This window comes from Pyrus communis, chromosome 11, assembly GCF_041283825.1.
Source record: "Pyrus communis isolate YQ-2024b chromosome 11, ASM4128382v1, whole genome shotgun sequence".
In the NCBI taxonomy this organism is placed as follows: Eukaryota; Viridiplantae; Streptophyta; class Magnoliopsida; order Rosales; family Rosaceae; genus Pyrus; species Pyrus communis.
This window is the reverse complement of record NC_142575.1, coordinates 13,901,978-13,920,249: the sequence shown is the minus strand read 5'-3', so window position 1 is coordinate 13,920,249 and position 18,272 is coordinate 13,901,978. Positions and strand designations below refer to the sequence as shown.

General features: G+C 35.8%; 1 protein-coding gene across 1 annotated transcript; it reads right to left on the bottom strand.

Moving 5' to 3' along the window:
* Positions 1 to 16,679: 16,679 nt before the first annotated feature.
* On the bottom strand, positions 16,680 to 17,400 carry LOC137741429 (putative germin-like protein 9-2). The gene has a single exon (XM_068481145.2). It carries the CDS (start codon positions 17,398 to 17,400, stop codon positions 16,786 to 16,788), a length of 615 nt encoding a protein of 204 aa, XP_068337246.2. The 3' UTR covers positions 16,680 to 16,785.
* Between the last annotated feature and the right edge of the window lie 872 nt (positions 17,401 to 18,272).

Sequence of the window (18,272 nt, the reverse complement as noted above, 5' to 3'; positions counted from 1 at the left end):
CAATCTCGGAGTGTATACAAATAAGTTTGACGGTTGGATCGTTGAAAAAATTTTCATAGAATGCATATTGCGTCAAAACGGTAGATTAAACAAACACTTAGAGTTAATATTACACTTCTATTAAGTATAAAATAAGATTTTGTGATATTTACTAGGGTAAATATTTTAAATTAAAGATCAAATTTATTCATTACATTCTTATAAGGTCGAGGAGTGTAGCTGTAAAAAATCATCAAAATCGGAGCTAAAATAACCGTTAAATTGTGAATTTTCATTTATAACCGTCGAAAACTTTTGCTCCGTTATGTAATCTTTGAATGTTTGTTTTTTACGATTTTTAAGTATACAATCTCGGAGTGTTTACAAATAAGTTTGACGGTTGGATCGTTGAAAAAAGTTTCGTAGAATACATATTGCGTCAAAACAGTAGATTAAACAAACACTTAGAGTTAATATTAGACTTCTATTAAGTATAACATAAGATTTTGTGATATCTACTAGTGTAAATATTTTAAATTAAAGATCAAATTTATTCACTACATTCTTATAAGGTCGAGGAGTGTAGCTGTAAAAATTCATCAAAATCGAAGCTAAAATAACCGTTAAATTGTGATTTTTCATTTATAACCGTCGAAAACTGTTGTTCCGTTATGTAGTCTCTGAATGTATTTTTTTACGATTTTTTAAGTATGCAATCTCAGAGTGTGTACAAATAAGTTTGACGGTTGGATCATTGAAAAAAGCTTCGTAGAATACATATTGCGTCAAAATGGTAGATTAAACAAACACTTAGAGTTAATTTATACTTCTATTAAGTATAAAATAAAATTTTGTGATATCTACTAGTGTAAATATTTTAAATTAAAGATCAAATTTATTCATTACATTCTTATAAGGTCAAGGAGTGTAGCTATAAAAAAATCATCAAAATCGAAGCTAAAATAACCGTTAAATTGTGATTTTTCGTTTATAACCGTCGAAAACTTTTGTTCCGTTATGTAATATCTGAATGTTTGTTTTTTTATGATTTTTTACGTATGCAATCTCAGAATATGTACAAATAAGTTTGATGGTTGGATCGTTGAAAAAAGTTTCCTAGAATGCATATTGCATCAAAACGGCATATTAAACAAACACTTAGAGTTAATATTATACTTCGTTAAATTTGTGGTATCCACTAGTGTAGATATTTTAAATAGGAGCTAAAATAACCGTTAAATTGTGATTTTTCGTTTATAACCATCGAAAACTTTTGTTTCGTTACTAATCTTTGAATATATTTTTTTTGTGATCTTGTAGTATCTACAAATAAGTTTGACGGTTAAATCATGGAAACTAGTTTCATAGAATGCATATCTCCGTTAAATTTGCCTAAATTTTGAAGTGCGAAAAGTAATTTGTGCTAAATTTCTATTTATATTTTTCAAGTATTGGTTAGACAATATTTAGTTTGTGTGATGACATTTTCATTGTATAATTATCTATTTGTTTCTTCATCGCATATTTTACATGAGTTATTATCTATTGAATCAAACAATTATTTATTTAATTTTTAAAAATGTATTCTATTTAAATACATAGTATTTATTTATTTATTAAACCAAACAATTATCATTTTATTTTTTAAAATCGTAACAAAATTTTAGGGAGGCCATTTTGTTTCTGATTTTCTGTCGTTTTTTATTTTAAAAAATGTTCTTGTCAGTTTTAACCGATAGGAATGAAAATTTTTCAAAATAAAAACTATGAAGTAGCAGAAAAAAGAAATGGAAGCTGAGCCATCCAGAAGAAGACTGAGAGCCCCAAACTGTCTCTCTGATTGCACCAACACCATTTCCTCCACCACCGCCCTAGCCACTGCTGCCTCTTCGCAGTCCTCGTCCTCTTACACCGTCAAGCTCAAACGCCAGAATCCCAAGCTCGCCTCCGTCACCGATAACCTCTTCTCCGCTTGAGACCCTAAGCCCTCGGTAGTTCTGCCTCCGATACCCTCCACTCATCCTCGCCCTCATCCCGTCTCGTCTTCTGCTTTTGGTAATTTCTCTGCTCCGTTTTCAATTTCTCCGTTTCTCGCCTTGGGTTTGGGTGTGATTTCTACTTTGTTCTGGTTTTAATTTCAATTTGGGAATCTAGGGTTTCTGGATTTTTCTAAAAGAACATGAGGTCGATTGGAATTTGTCCGTTTCGATCCTTAATCGTTCCTTAAATCTACTGATATTCATTGAAATGTGTTGCTCTATGTTTGCATTTGAGTGCGTATTTTGAATGCTTTGTTTGAATACTTGAATTGAACTTGATGCTATGCTTTAATAGGGGGAACTTTAACAAAGCACTGTTCAATTTCATCAGATGGTCAGTTCATGGTGGTCGCGGAACCTGCAGATTTTGTGCATATTTATATAGCACAAAGGCAGATTACAAAGTACAGCAAGAGATTGATTTTCTGCATGTATCAATGAGTCCGATGACAAGTCTCTGTATATAGGAATCTGGAACCGAACCATCTGGAGAGAAAAACTTGCAAGATGAGGAAGTAATCTTAACTCTTGGTTTCGCCTGTTTTAGGGTTGATTTTTGTTTCTGTTTTCCTTTGTTTTTGTCCATTGTATGAAAGATGTGGGTTTTCTCTTTTATTTGTCTCGGATGGATTGCATGTTTTTCAAGTTGTCTATTAGCTGTAGATTCTGATTTCGAGCAGTAGGGGAGATGAATGCTCAACGAGAAGAAGGGAGAATCCTCTCTTGTCCTTTTTATTTTTTTTATTATTAATATATTTTCTATCGGATTTATCCGACAGAGAATGCTTTACTTGTTCATTATTAATATTTCATGTCAGTTATATCCGACACAATTTCTATCGGTTTTATCCGACAGAAAATGCTCTTATTTATTCATTATTAATATATTTTTTGTCGGTTATATCCGACATAAGTTCTGTGGGTTTTAGAGTATTTTCTATCGGAAAATTCATTTCCTGACGCTGGCAAATCTGTCGCTTATTATATCCGCCACTGCATCCATTTTTTGTCGGATTTTGCATAATATTCGACAGTAATATATGTTTCTTTTCAATTTTTGGACCGCCAGCAATAGATAAGTTTGTAGTAGTGTCTCTTAAGTTTTTGGTGACCGTCTCTTGATTGCTTTGAGACTAATTTATGGAAGGTCTATTGTTTTCCTTGTCTTTTATTTTTGTTTTGCTCGAGGACTAGCAAAAGCTTAGTTTGGGGGTATTTGATAGGTGCATTATTTATCATATTAATTATCCCTATGTTTTGTTAAGGAATTGATTATAAAAGAGCCCTATTACTTTCATTTTCTCAGTTTCAGCCAATCTGCGCATGCATGACGTTTTTGGTGAAAATTCGACTTTCCGGAGGAGTTTTGATGCAAGGCCAATTGGAGAAGGAAGCTAAGAGGTTGAAGATCATTGTGTCCCAATTTCATAATTTTCCATGGAGCCATTCATTCCAGTTTTACAAATCAATCCCGCAGAAGTTGTTTTCCCGTCAGAATTGCGCAGCTGTGGAAGAATGAATATTTGAAGGCTTTCCCAATTTTTTCTAGTGATGTGCGATATATGCCTGGAAAGATAAGAGATAAAGCTACGTTTTCCATATTTTTACAGAATTTTCCAGAAGATAAATAAACCCCAAAAATGGCGTGCAAGACGGATGACGTGTTTTCCAAGTCAAGAAGGATTCTTTCCTAGTTTGTGTCATTAATTGTTTAGGAGTTTGTTTTATTTTAGGAGAATTTCTCCCAGCCTTTTTAAGGTTTTCTAGTATAAATAAGGTCCCTAAGATACCAATCCATCGATCCATCCATCACCCCGCATACCCATATTACCACACCATACTACTATCCACCATCTCCGCAATTTGTGAAGAAGAGCTTAGGGATGTGCTTTGCCATTAACTCCGGGTTCTATCTTTCTTTTATTTTGATTTCTATGTGTAACTAAGTTATTTTCTAAGGTTTATGATGAAACCATGACATGAATATTTGCAAAGTACTTTATTGATTATTATTCGATTATATGCCATGTTATATTCTTAATCTTTGTGGGTATTTATTCTAGGCTCGAGTTTCTAATGACTGATCACCTTTAGGAATTTTGCGTCTAGAGATTTAGATAAATCTATGAGGATGACCAATATCAATTAGGTTTATTGGAATTAAGATTAAGAAGAGTAGACAAACTAGTGAGGATGACCAATATCAAGCTAGTCCTACTTGGTTGACATGATTCTTCTATACTTAATGGGTTTTTATGTGTTTAATTGTATGCCTAACCAATAGGATATAATTATCATGTAGAGATACAAGAGTTGATGCCTGACCACGGATTAATTCATACCTTAGAAAGAACAACCTTGAGCATTGGCATGATAATTGGATAGTAATTGGCTCTAGGAAAAGTAAATAGGATTGTTATTGGTGGATTCATAACCTTAGGCTTTCTTGTGTCGTGTATTTGTTTTAGTTAATTGTCTTTTCTTTTTCTTGTTAATTTTAGTCTTACTCAATTATTCAATTCAATATATCATTTGTTTGTTTAATTAAGTCTAGCGTGATTAATCGGTTAAATTGGTGTTAAGGCAATCCATGTGGGATCGACATCGTATTTGCATATATTACTACAATTGATTCGTGCGCTTGCAAGTTTAATTTGGTTTAAATTAATCTATTATTTAGGTTAGTTTAAATACACATCAACGTTCATGATGTAACAATTAACATTGGTAAGGGGGAGGTGGTGAGAGGGTTTAAAAATTGATTATCACCCCACATATCAAATTCACCCCACATCTACCTTTTTAGTTAAAGCTTATCTTAAGACACCTAACATATTTTCCTTTACTACCCTCACACTCCACACTATACATACACCTCACACCCTCCAGATACACCCCACATCAAACAACCCTTCTTGTTTATGAAAGATATTATTTATGAAGCTCAACTCAATGAATGAGTGAGTCAATTAGCATTGATATATATAGGGTTACAAAGTAATCGTGTAGAAGGATACAGAAAATATAATTACAATCAGTATAGGAAAAGAACTACTAAATAATCTAGGACTAGGCTACTCGTGTCTTCGTGTGGGAGTTGGAATGAACATCCTGATCGGAGTGGGATTGAATATCCTTGTCCTTGTTGGAGTTGGAGCCTATCGCAACAACCAAAGAGGATACTGGTTTATCACACCCCTATAAACTGACAGGGAGGTCACGAACTGGTAGTTTGGAGAGCAAGAAGTAAATTGAACGGCAGAGAGGCCTTTGGTAAGGAGGTATGCCAACTGATCAACAGATGACACATAACCAACAATGATCTCATTGTGAGTGACTTTTTTCACGAATATAATGATAGTCAACTTCAACATGCCGCATGCATTGTTGATAGACTGGATTAGAGGCTCCAGAAATGGCACTAATGTTGTCGCACCAAGGGCGTGGAGGAGCAAGTGGAAGATGAGGCTCGTGAAACAAAGTGTGATACCAAGAGAGAGCAGTAGCGGTGTACGCAAGCTGACGATATTCAGCTTCAGTACTAGAGCGGGAGACACCACATTGCTTCTTGGAGCTCCAGGAGATAAGGTTGTTGCCAAGGAAAATACAATAACCACCAATGGAGCGATGGTCGTCAGGATCTCTGGCATAGTCTGTCTCAGCATAGGTTGTGAGCTGAAGAGAACTGGGCCGGTAAACAATGCCATGATTCAAAGTAGCTTTAAGATAACAGAGGATGCGTTTAACAGCAACCTAATGGACTGTAGTGGGCTTATGCATAAGCTGGCAAACCTGGTTAACGGTAAAGGCAATATCTGGATGAGTGAAGAGAAGATACTGCAAGGCCCTCACAATACTTCGAAACTCGGTGATTTCAGACAATGGTTCGCCATCTGATAAACTTAAGCGTCAGCCACTAATAGTTGGGGTCAAAATGGGCTTGCATTCCAGCATATTGGTACGTTTAAGGAGATTAGTGATATACTTTGTTTGAGTATGATAAAGACCTGCGGCAATATGATGAACTTCCATACCTAAGAAGTAATGGAGGAGTCCAAGATTTTTCTCCCATCTCACTTGGAGTGCTCTTTTCACTCTGATTTTTCGATGATATAATCTTATCGGAATTGTTGATGGCTCCATGGTGGCCGTGCCCAAATTTCTCTGTGATTCTGTTGGACATCGCACTGCTACACTTAATCCTGAGTATATAGCCTGGTTTAGGAATGATCAAAACATTTTGATTCGTATTAATTCTACTCTCTTTGATTCCTTGATTCCTTACACCATCGGTGTAAATTCTTCTTGTGAGCTTTGGTCGAAACTTGAATTGCGCCTTGCAGCGGCGTCTCAATCACACATTCATGAACTCCGATTGCATCTCTGTCAAATTACAAAAGGTGACTCCACCGTTGCTGTTTATCTTCAACAAATTGAAGAAATTGCTGACATTCTTGCTAGTACAGGTGCTCCAGTTGAGGATTCTGAATTGATCTCAGTCACACTTCATGGAATTCCGCTAGAATATGAATCGTTTGTGGATGCGATTCAATTTTGCCTTAGATCTACTACAATTGATGAGCTTCTTGGTCTCCTTCTCAGCAAGGAACTTCAGTTGACTAACAAAAAAAAGTTGTCATCCTCTTCAACATTTCAAGCCTATAATTCATCAATTGGATCATCTGTTTCTGGTTCACTACCTGTTCCAGGCGCAAACCCTAATTCTCAGGCCTTTGTTGCTCAGAATTCCTCAAATTTCAACTCCTCCCAAGGTCGTGGTCAAGATCGTTATTCCTCAAATTCTAGGGGTTCACAAGGTCGTAATCACTCCAATTATCGATCCAACAATCAGCGCCAAAACTTCAGTGACTAGAATAATCAACGATTCAATCGAGGATGACACTCTGACTATAATTCTAGTCGTCACCTCTCTTGCTAGATCTGTCACCAATTTGATCATGAAGCTATAGATTATCCACACCATCTGAATCCATCATATGGCAACAAGTTCATTCCCACTGCAATGTGTGCTAACACCTCATCTACTCCACGGTCTTGGATTTTTGACTCTGGTGCCACATCTTACATGACTAATTCTCTGCCACAATTACAAAATCCAGAAGCATATCATAGACTTGAACAAGTCTATATTGGAGACGACAAAGGTTTGCAAATTCTACACTTTGGTTCATCTAGAGTTTCTATTCCCAATCATAATTTTGCTCTAAAGCATGTTCTTCATATGCCTGATTTACAAGAAAATTTGCTATCTACAAATTAGTTTATACTTGATAATTGGTGTTCTGTTCATCTATATCTGTTTCACTTTATTGTGAAGGATCTTTCTTTGGAGATGACGCTTTTTAAAGGTGCCGTAAGGAATGGGTTTTATCCTTTTCATGCATCTCCCTCTGCTGGCAATCATCTGTTTGCTGCAGCAAATAAAGTCTCTCATGAAGTTTGGAATCAAAGGTTGGGTCATCCTTCATTCACAATTCAGAATATAGTCTCTCAGTCTTGTAATTCAGAATATATCCTTCATTCAAATAAGTGTTTTTGTTGAAACTGTGCTTTAGGGAAATGTTCTAAGCTTTCCCTTGTATCCTCTCATAGCACTACATGTAAACCACTAGAACTTTTACATACTGATGTTTGGGGGCCAGTACCAGTTTCTTTTGTAAATGACTATAGGTACTATGTCACCTTTGTTGATGACTATACCAAGTACACTTGGTTCTATCCTATCAAATACAAGTCTGAGGTGTTTTCAACATTTGTCAAGTTCAAGAATCTTGTTGAAAATATGTTAAGTTCAAAAATTATAGCTCTTAGACCATATACTGGAAGAGAATTCCTATATTCTACATTTTCTTAGTATTTACAAATTCATGGAATTCAACATCAGTTAAGTTGTCCACACACACCAGACCAAAATGGGTGTGCTGATGGCAAACATAGACATTTGGTAGAAACAGAAAGAACACTTCTTGTAGCCTCTAGTGTCCCTCATATATATTGGGTTGGGGCTTTTTCAACATCCCTTTATCTCATAAATAGGCTTCCAATAGTCTCCACATGTTCACCATGGGAATCTCTTTACAAGAAAGCTCCAGACTATACAACTCTTAGGGTATTCGGTTGTCGTTGTTTCCCCTGGCTCAAACCCTACACAACTTGAAAACTGGATCCAAAAAGTAAAGCTTGTGTTTTCTTGGGTTACAGTCTTTGTCATAAGGCTATAGATGTCTTGATATTCAAACTGAGAGAGTGTACATTTCCAGGCATGTTCTTTTTGATGAGGTTACTTTCCCTTTTCATCACCTTGTCAAATCTACATCCAATCATACTACTAAAACTTCTAAATCTTCACATCCTATCCCATAAACCCTAACATTTTCTCAAATTAACTCTTTCCAACAACCTCATCCACCTCCTGTCATTCAACCCTCCTCACCTATTAACTTCTCTTCACCCATTCAACCCTCTTCACAACTTCAAAATTATACAAATCAATCATCATTACCCTGCACCAATACTTACCTCATGTAAACTAGATCTAAATCTGGTATACACAAACCCAAAGCCTACTCAGCAACTAAACATCCTTTACCTTCCCATATATCTCCAGATTACCTACCTTCTACCTATATTCAAGCCTCAAAACACTCTCATTGGAGATGAGCTAAGCAAGAGGAGGTCAATGCCATGCTTAATACTAATACCTGAAGTTTAGTACCTGCTGCATCTTCTCAAAACCTCGTAGGTTGTAAATGGGTTTTTTGAATAAAAAGAAAGCCTGATGGAAACATTGGTAGGTATAAGGCTCGACTTGTTGCTAAAGATTTTTATCAACAAGAGGGCTTGGACTATACTGAAATCTTTAGTCATGTGGCTAAACCTGTCACAATCAGAATTCTACTCACTTTGGCTACTCAATTTGACTGGTTTCTAAACCAATTGGATGTTAGTAATGCGTTTCTTCATGGCAATCTTTCTGAACATATTTTTATGTAACAACTGCCATGGTTTGAGGATCCCACCAAGCCTCATCATGCTGCAAATTACATAAATCTCTTTATGGTTTGAAACAGGCTCCTATAACCTGGTACGAGAAGTTACATGGTGCTCTTTGTTCTCTTGGTTTCTCTGGTTCTAAAAATGATCATTCTCTGTTTCTTAAAAGAGATCCATTGGTTTTTGTTCTTGTTTATGTGGATGTTATACTAGTCACATGCCATCTCTTGCAACTTGTCAATCTATGATTTCCCAACTCAGTTCTTTGTTTCTTATCAAGGACTTAGGACGTGCTCATTATTTTTTTGGTCTTGAAGTTAAAAGATCAGCTGCTGGTATCTTTGTTTCTCAAACAAAATACATTCTTGATCTTCTTCAGAAAGCAAAGATGGAATCATGCTCCACACCTTTGAGCACTTCTAAACTGGATCACACATAACCTCTTCTAGAAAATCCAACTGAATACAAGTATTTACTTGGGGGTTTACAGTCTTACATGGACTCGGCCAAATCTTTCCTTTGCTGTTAATCTTGTTTGTCAATTTATGCATAATCCATGGCTCTCTCATTTGCAAGCTGTTAAACGTATTCTAAGATATTTGACAGGTTCCTTGGATATTGGTTTATGGTTTTCTAAACATTCAAGTCCTCTCAGCATTACAGCCTTCTCAGATGCAAATTGGGCTGGTTGTTCACTTGATCGACGATCTACTAGTGGTTTTCGTATTTTTCTTTGCCAATTTATTATTAGCTGGAATGCTAAAAAGCAACCCACAGTGGCAAGATCTTCCATTGAAGCTGAATACAGGTCTCTAGCTACTTCTACTGCAGAAATAACTTGGATTTGCAAACTTTTGGTTGACATTGGTTTGGTTCTTCCTTGTGCTCCCAAACTATGGTGTGATTATATTTCAGCTATGTCATTAGCTAGGAATCCAATCTTCCATGCCCACACCAAACATATTGAGATTGACTATCACTATAAGGGAAAAGGTTCTCTCCAAGGCTATCTCAGTACATTTTGTTTGTTCTCAAGATCAAATAGTTGACATCTGCACAAAGTCATTGCCAAAATCGAGATTTCTTCTTCTCAGACACAAACTATCACTTCGAGTTCCTCAGTTTAGTTTGAGGGGGGGCTAATAAAACTCATTTAGTAGAAAATGATAAAACTTAGTTTGTTGAATTGATGAGATATTTTTTTTCCTTTCTATTTTGGTTGTTATAGTTTGTTAGAGTGTGGAGTCCACACATGTGCAGAGGTCAAAGCTTGTATATAAATACTTGTGTGATCTTATCATTTGGGTTAATGAAAATGCAAATCTTTTACGTAGGTAGTCTAATGGGAGTTAGATGCAGCTTTAAAATAACCTAGATTAATCTTTATTGAAAATTAGAAAGAAGAAAAAGGATTGGGTGTTTAGTTTAAAGGTCAACCCCATGTTTTTGGTAAATAAATATAGCTATAGATTTTGTGAGAAATTAAGAATTTATTAAATAAATTGTGATTAATGGCAGTAAGTAAACAAGAGTTTATTTTTGGCCTACCACTAAATGTAATTCCGGAATTAGTTTCTGAAATATAAATTTTTGGGTCGGGACGTTACATAGAAGGTTGATGAGATGACATCTACCAACAAGGACTCGGAAATCCTTGTTGACCGAGAATTGGATAAATAACCAATCGATCTCAAAACAGTGCTGTCTATCCAAACTGAAGATGCTCCTCGGTTAGCTGATTCTACGGCTTCATTGCTATCTATCCAAATTGAAGATGTCGCCAGTTGCCTTCACAGTGCTGTCTATCCAAACTGAAGATGTATTGGCGAAAGGAAAAAATCTCAAGGTTGTTGAGAAGCTTTGCGCAGGGCAATTTGTATGTTGATATGAAGAGAGTTGTCCTCGTTGCAGATCGTTATGTATTTATAAGGGTGAACTTTTACGATGACCACATAACCAAGTTGCAGAGTCATCCACGAACCATACCTTGTGAAATAATAATCATGAACTACCACGCATTATCCTTTGACTTTTGGTGATATCGTAATGTTAATCATTGCGATGCATTGGACCTTTTAATCTTCACAGTACATCACCATCTTAATGTTTCAAATGGATAAAAAAATGGCATATCCATATGCTAATCATCCAAAGTTGCATCCTTGTACCATTGTTCCACATGGTTCTGCATGCAAACCCATTCAAATTTGGAATCCATGCAACTGACTAGATACCATTTTGATTAGGATAGAATCCTAAAGTTGCACGACAAGCCCTCACATAACTCTCCTTACTGTCGTGTTGATTGTAAGGGGTTGGCAAGCAGCCAACTGTCCAATCTCCTTTAATTTCTCTAAATTCCGATAAAACTTTTGATTATCTGCAAAAGAATCCCACGCAGAACTCTGTAAGCTTTAAGGATATTTTCAAGATAATTACTATGATTAAAATAAATAGTAATGCCAGGGAAAATCTCTAAATTTTCATAATCATCCGACGGTCTCGATTACTTGGGCCGAAAATGTAAAATTGGGTCCAAACACAATCACAAAGGCAGCATAAGTACAAAAAGCATTGTTACCTTCATATATACGTAACAAGTGTGTCTCCTGTTGGCTTTCAATGCCATTTCCATGTTCATCATCTTCTCAAGACCTCTTATAGGTGCTCAAGATAAACATACTTTTAAGTCCATAAAACGAACAATCACAAATTAGTCAAACCCATAGAAAAATTAGTCACAGTAATCCCCAATAATTCACAAGTTACAAAACGAAATTAAATCAAATGAACTATCACAATGGAAGACGAAATCCTAATTCTGCAATTCCACCAAACACTGAAACCCTAAAATTCACAATTTTATACACACCAAACCCTAAAATAGAAGACCAAATCCTAATTCCTAAATTCCACAAAACACAAAAACCCTAAAACACAAATCAAACATCACATAAATTAGAGAATGCACAATTTTATACCTGCTTATACTTTTTCTATCGCATTCCGTTCACCGTCTCGATGATGAACTCGGTGGAGAAAATGTTCGTAAGCTTGGCGCCGTAGCCTTTGCGTCCATCGGTGGTCTTCTTCACCGTAGCATCATAGTTGATACTGGTCAGGAGGTGTCCGAAGATCAACTCCGAGATGTAGACCCTCTCCTCTTGGTGAATCTCGACGGGAAACTCCAACGGTGTTGTTGTAGACGCTGATGCAGTGCTGTTCGGCGTCAATGGGCGGAGACAATGAGGACATGAGTGACGGTAGTACCTGATGATGATTGAGAGCGAGTGAGATGGCAGAGGTGGTCACTGTTGGGGCCACGGCGCAACGGAAGAGGAGATAGAGGGGGCGACAGAACGTAGCACAGAGTTTTGGAAGGATATTAGACGTTGGGATATTTTAATTGGGCTGGATTAACGTTATCCTAACCATTAAATAAAATTATAATATTATTTTTAATAAAAATTAAAAGTATTAAAGTTATTTTTTATTAATTTTTCTATTTATAAATCCATTAAAATATTTTAAATTCTCATTTGAATACATCTTAAATTCTGCAATTGTGTTGTTGTTTTGGGTTCACTGTATTTCTGACCCTCCTTTCGTTTATTAGGGGTTTTGATAAAGCTAGATTTTTCGAGTCTTGTTTCATCGACTTTGCGGCAGGATTGTACAATGGCTGGCCAGTGCAAGAGCGAATCCACTTACGATTTCACGAAAGATTTTTCATTTTTCAATGTGATCGTCATACGAGGCGGTATACTATGTGTTTTTATATAAATGGTGGGATATATGTGTTAAAAGGTTAATAACTTAAAAATTAAAATTTTCTACCACTTACATAAAAATACGTGATGTACCATGTGTATTTCCGTTACAACTAAAAATTTCACCGATTTCACTGGCATGGTTGATTTTTAACGAAAATTGATTATTTTCTCTTTCCATCAACTGTGCAATTTGAAGGAGCTTTAGTCAATCGTTTTCCATCTACTCTGACATTAGTCAATCGTTTTCGAACCTTACATATTTTGTTTTTAAATATTCTGGGTTCTATGAAGGATCCATACGAATACAGATACAACGATACGGAAAATCTTTAAAAATTAAGATACGATACATTATAGATATGGCAAATAAAAATGTATATAGTAACAAATTCTACATTTTAAAACATAATTCATCATTCAAATTCAAGTACATTTGAGTTGTTAGAGAAGAAAAGTTCAAAATCTAATCCTCTTGATACAATAGAAGAAGTGTGAGAGTCGTATTCATGGTTTTAATTAGAGACAAGCTCTCTGTATTCAACAACTTTCAATTATAGATGTCTCCTATTAGTTATCCAATTTTCTCCTCCTCATTACCTTTTTTGAAAGTGTAAATGTATCATAAAAGCTGAATACGTGTATCTTAAATGTAGGATACGCATAGCCATTATGTCCAATTCGTGTCCATCAACTAGGACACGTGTCGAACGAGTATTCGAGAGTATCGGGCAAGTATAGTATCCGATCAATTATCGAATACGGAATATGGGATATGGGGCCAAACAGAAGTATCCGTGCATCATAGGCTAGGTTCTATCCGCAAATCTTCCATCTAATTCCTACTCCCTTGTTAAATGAATCTCCATAATTTAGGTTTGATTTTTATGCTTCAAGATTTGGAGTTTACAACATATTATTTTAAAATTTTAGGTTAATTATTGGCTAATAGTGCTTTCTGCGACTGAGTTGGCTAGGGCAAAGACCAAATTGGAGCGGTGCTCCTTGTGGAGGAATCTGGTAGAATTCTTTTTGCGAAAATGTTCTTTCTTCATTCCTTTTATTTTATTTTAATTAATTATCTTTGCTTTATTAAATATTTTGTGTTGCTCAGTTTCAATACTTAGTGGATTTTCTCCATTTAATAAGCTTGCTCACATTAAACTTAATGGGATATATAGAACTTGTTTGGAAGTACTTTTAAAATTATTAAAAACACTTTTGGTGAAATTGTTTTCAAAATCAATTTTTAGTAAAAATTCAAGTGAATCCTGAAAAAGTATTTTAAGTGATTCTTGCAAGAAGCATATATCTGATACTTCTTCCAAAAAACACTTAAAATGCTTTTGGGACTCGAATCAATTTTAACAAAAGTGTTTTTAGTCATTTTAAAAGTATTTTCCAAACGAGTCCATAGTTGATATGTATTTGAATTTTTTAATTTATTATTTTATTTATATTAGTGAAATCGATGGTTTTGTAGATTGAATTTGTATATATGATGTTCTTGAGACATGAGTTTTCTTTCAAAGATTTATATATGAATAAATGTTATGATATTAGATTTATTGATGTTCCAGTAGTTGGATGGGATTGTTTAAAACTGTTAGCTTTGTTACGCTTCGTTTTTATTAGATAAATTAGATTTTCTTTTGATCGGATCCATGCTTTTGTCTATACAGATAAAGAGAGCAATTAGTGAGGTTCAAGCATTACGAGCAGTATTTCACTATCAAAGGACTTCGTTTGGAGGTGTTCAAAGAAAAGTGAAGTCTTTCAAGTGACAATTTCCTTGTTTTTAGAGCCAATTTGGAATTCATGTGTAGTTTAAATCATTGGTGGTAGCTTTGTACATCTTGTAATACATTTTGACTATATGATTATTCATGAAATATTGTATTATAGTAAATGTGCAATTTTGTTGTTTCTTCATATATTTTTTAGTTAGTTATTTAAAAAAAAAAAAAACACATTTTATAACAGCCATTGGCCGTGATGAGTAAATGAATATACACACAGAAAGCATGTTGGTTGCTCTGTGAGAATTGAATCCAATTTTGCATCACCATTCCCATTTTCTTAGCTACTTCTCGTTACTTTAGCAAAAGCACATGTACAAATCTATATTATAGATGATAACAAAGACTAGCCGAAGCCACATTTGTGGGTTCTCTAGTAACTAACGACTTATTCACTAATCAAGCTAACAAGATGTAACAGCTGTACATTAGAATTGTAAGAAATTATCATATGCCTGCATGTGTACTGCTGATAGTATGAGGACAAGCTAAGTTGCTGGACCCGTCATCAATTATATCAGAGATTCTGATTCCATAATTCTTGTGATCGTTTTTCTTGTCTTACTTAATACCCAAGTTGATCAGGTAGATACTCATCTGAAGTATGAAACATTAAAAATTTATAGATGTAGTAACATCCGATTCAAACCACATTTGGTTGCGATTGGGCCTTGTCTAAATGAGGTATATTTTCAGCATTAGATAGTGGAGAAACTGTTACTTGAATGCTTGATTTCCATGCCCCTTGAAAGACATACACTTCCCATAAATTTTTTTCTGAGTCATATTGGAGTTTATACGGAGGCTTCAGTTCAGCGCACTGGGGCGTGGCCAAAATTAGTCGTGAGTATTTCTCAAGCTTAAGATTGGCTGGTCTAGGAAGTTTATCAGTTGGTTCCAATTTTGATGTGAATATTTGACATGGCTGTTTCCGCGTTATCATTGTAATTTGTATTTTTATTTAATGGTATTTGGGGTTCTATGTTTTGCTCCCATTGGTTGTAGGCCTGAGTAGCTGTATCTGAAGTCAAAATTCTAAAATACGAACCAAATATAGGTGGTATGAAGGTAAAGGCTGATCGGGATGAGTCTTCACCATATGCGGCCATGCTTGCTGCACAGGACGTGTCTCAGAGATGCAAGGTCATCCTCATCTTCCATTAACCACGTTCATGATTAGAAACTGAATACTATTGCCAGCCTGAATAGGTTATGGTTGATTTGCTACCAAATGAAAGAGTTTAATCAGTATAATGAGTTGACTTTCAATTCTTAACAGGAACTTAGAATTATTGCTCTTCGTATTAAGCTCCGTGCCACTGGAGGCAACAAAACCAAGACTCCTGGTCCTGGTCCTCACTCTCCACTATGGGCCCATGCTCGATCTGGAATGAGGATTGGCTGGATCGATAAGCCCTTTTATTTCTAAAAGAATGTTTAAGATCACTATTGCACGACTATTGCATGAAAAAGAGTGCAACCTATCCTCGTCATCGTTCTAGCCTAGGTGATTTGGTAGGGGTTTCTGTTGTGAGATATAGTAATGTACCGACTGAACCTAGAACGATTTAACTTTGCATGCCAATCCTTTTATCAGTGGTGGTCTTGAATCATTCTTGCTTTTTGTTTTCCAGAGGATGCGACTCCAATTCCCACTTACAGCACCAGAAGAAAGGGTGGCAGAAGAGGTAGAAGACTGTAAGCGACTTGCATATGTTTCATCTCCGATGATTTTATCCATAAATTTTGGGGGCGGATGTAGTTTATGGCGGTATTAGCATTGAAGAACTGGAATGTTATGTAGTTTTTGTCCTCGCTAACTGAGCTTTACGTTCAACAAAAAAAAAAACTGAGCTTTGCGTTAAGAATTCGTATTTACAGACGGGTCCGATTTTATATGCTGCCTTTTCTTTTTGGTCTGTTTTATAGGCTTAGAGCATAATTCTGTTTTACTTGCTATCTCGAATGAGTATATTTCTCTGTACTGTTTAACTTTAGGACGTTTGGCATTGAGGAAAAACAATGGAAAAGAAAGTGAAAATTTTAGTTGGTTGACCATAATCATTTGTAGGAACATGCCCTTTGAATACATTAAGGGTAAATTATTCAAACAGAATTAGAAGTAAAAAAGGGATAGAAAATTGCTTGAGCTGAACATTGAACTTCTGGTTAACAATTCTGTCCTCATGGCTTGGGTGCAAGTCCAGCCTTGAGCTTTTGAATGGTGGCAACATCGGTCTTGAAGGAGATAGCCAAGACATTGTCGTCAATGCCGGTGGCAAACAAGGTGCTGGGTACTGATACGGTTCCTGCATTTGCACTTCCAAAGGCAGAAATTGCCAGAGCTGGGAATTGTAGATCAGCATTGTACTGAAAGTGTAATAGTCCCTTGGGAAATACAAAAAGATCACCTACTTGAAGGGTCTGTGTAAAGAGTTTGTTTTTGGTGTCCACGAAACCGACTTCGAGGGTACCATCAATAAGGAAAAGGAGTTCAGCGGCACGAGGATGAGTGTGTGGTGGATTGGTACTATTAGATGGGAATTCGAGGACGGCGTATGAAACACTCTGGCCATTGAGAGCAGGGAACTCAGCCATGGTTGCTTTTAATATCTTGAAAGCCGTGGGAGGGCCGCCCCCAACAAGAGCGCGAAATGCGGTGTATGTGAAGAAGTTGCCATCTACTTTTCCGTTTGGAGGAGCAATGAAGTCGGTAATAATGTCCGGGTCTCCGGCCATTGCCATTTGGACAAATGCGATTGAAGCAATTAGTAGTGAAAAGAATTTGAGAGCTGCCATAGTTGGAAACTTGATTAAATTGTAGAAATATTCAATATTGTGTTATTAATGTTTGGTCGTCTGATGAGATGGTTGGCCACAAGGGCAATATTTATAAGGTTCAGGGTTGAATGAACCCTAAAGAAAAAGTGGTGATTAGGGTTTGTGCTGTTGCTGCAGGCCTTTCTGATTTCAAAATTGGAGATGAAGGTTACAATGTTTCTTCTTGTAATTGAAGTTCCACAGATGTTTGTTTGTCATTTTATGGACAAGATCATGCCTAAACATATTACAAATTTTGGTCATTTCATCGCCAATGAATATTAAATTCCTAGTGTATGCTCAAATTTGACAACCAAACCCGATCAAGTTAACTTTTTTGAAGAGATCTTACCTTAACGTTTGAAAGCAAAATGCCAGGGAAACAAGTCTAATACCTGAGCCAAAAAGTTCTAAATCAAGCATTTTATACTGTTGTTTTGTTTGTGCCCAACGAGAAACAACTGTTTAAAAACTAGGAAGAATATAGAGATACAAAATGACCTCTGCACACCTTTTTTTATTTTTTATGCACACTCTTGTTCAAGGTTGGTTGCACTAATATCACTTAAGGTTTATCGAGTTTTCACAAAATCCTCCACACATTTGAGACAGTACACTAATACCCTTCAGGTTTAAATTCATTTTCATATAACTCCTTCAGTCAAATTCTGCTAATAAATTGACAACTTTACCCTTATAACTAATTAATCAAATAATAAACAAAATATTAGAAAAATGAAATATTAAAAATAAATAAACACTAACTGCTCCACTAACAAAGTCAACACAAATTTTTTTGGTTAAACAGGTTTGGGTTGGTAGCCGATGGACTATTACTATTTGGTTAAACA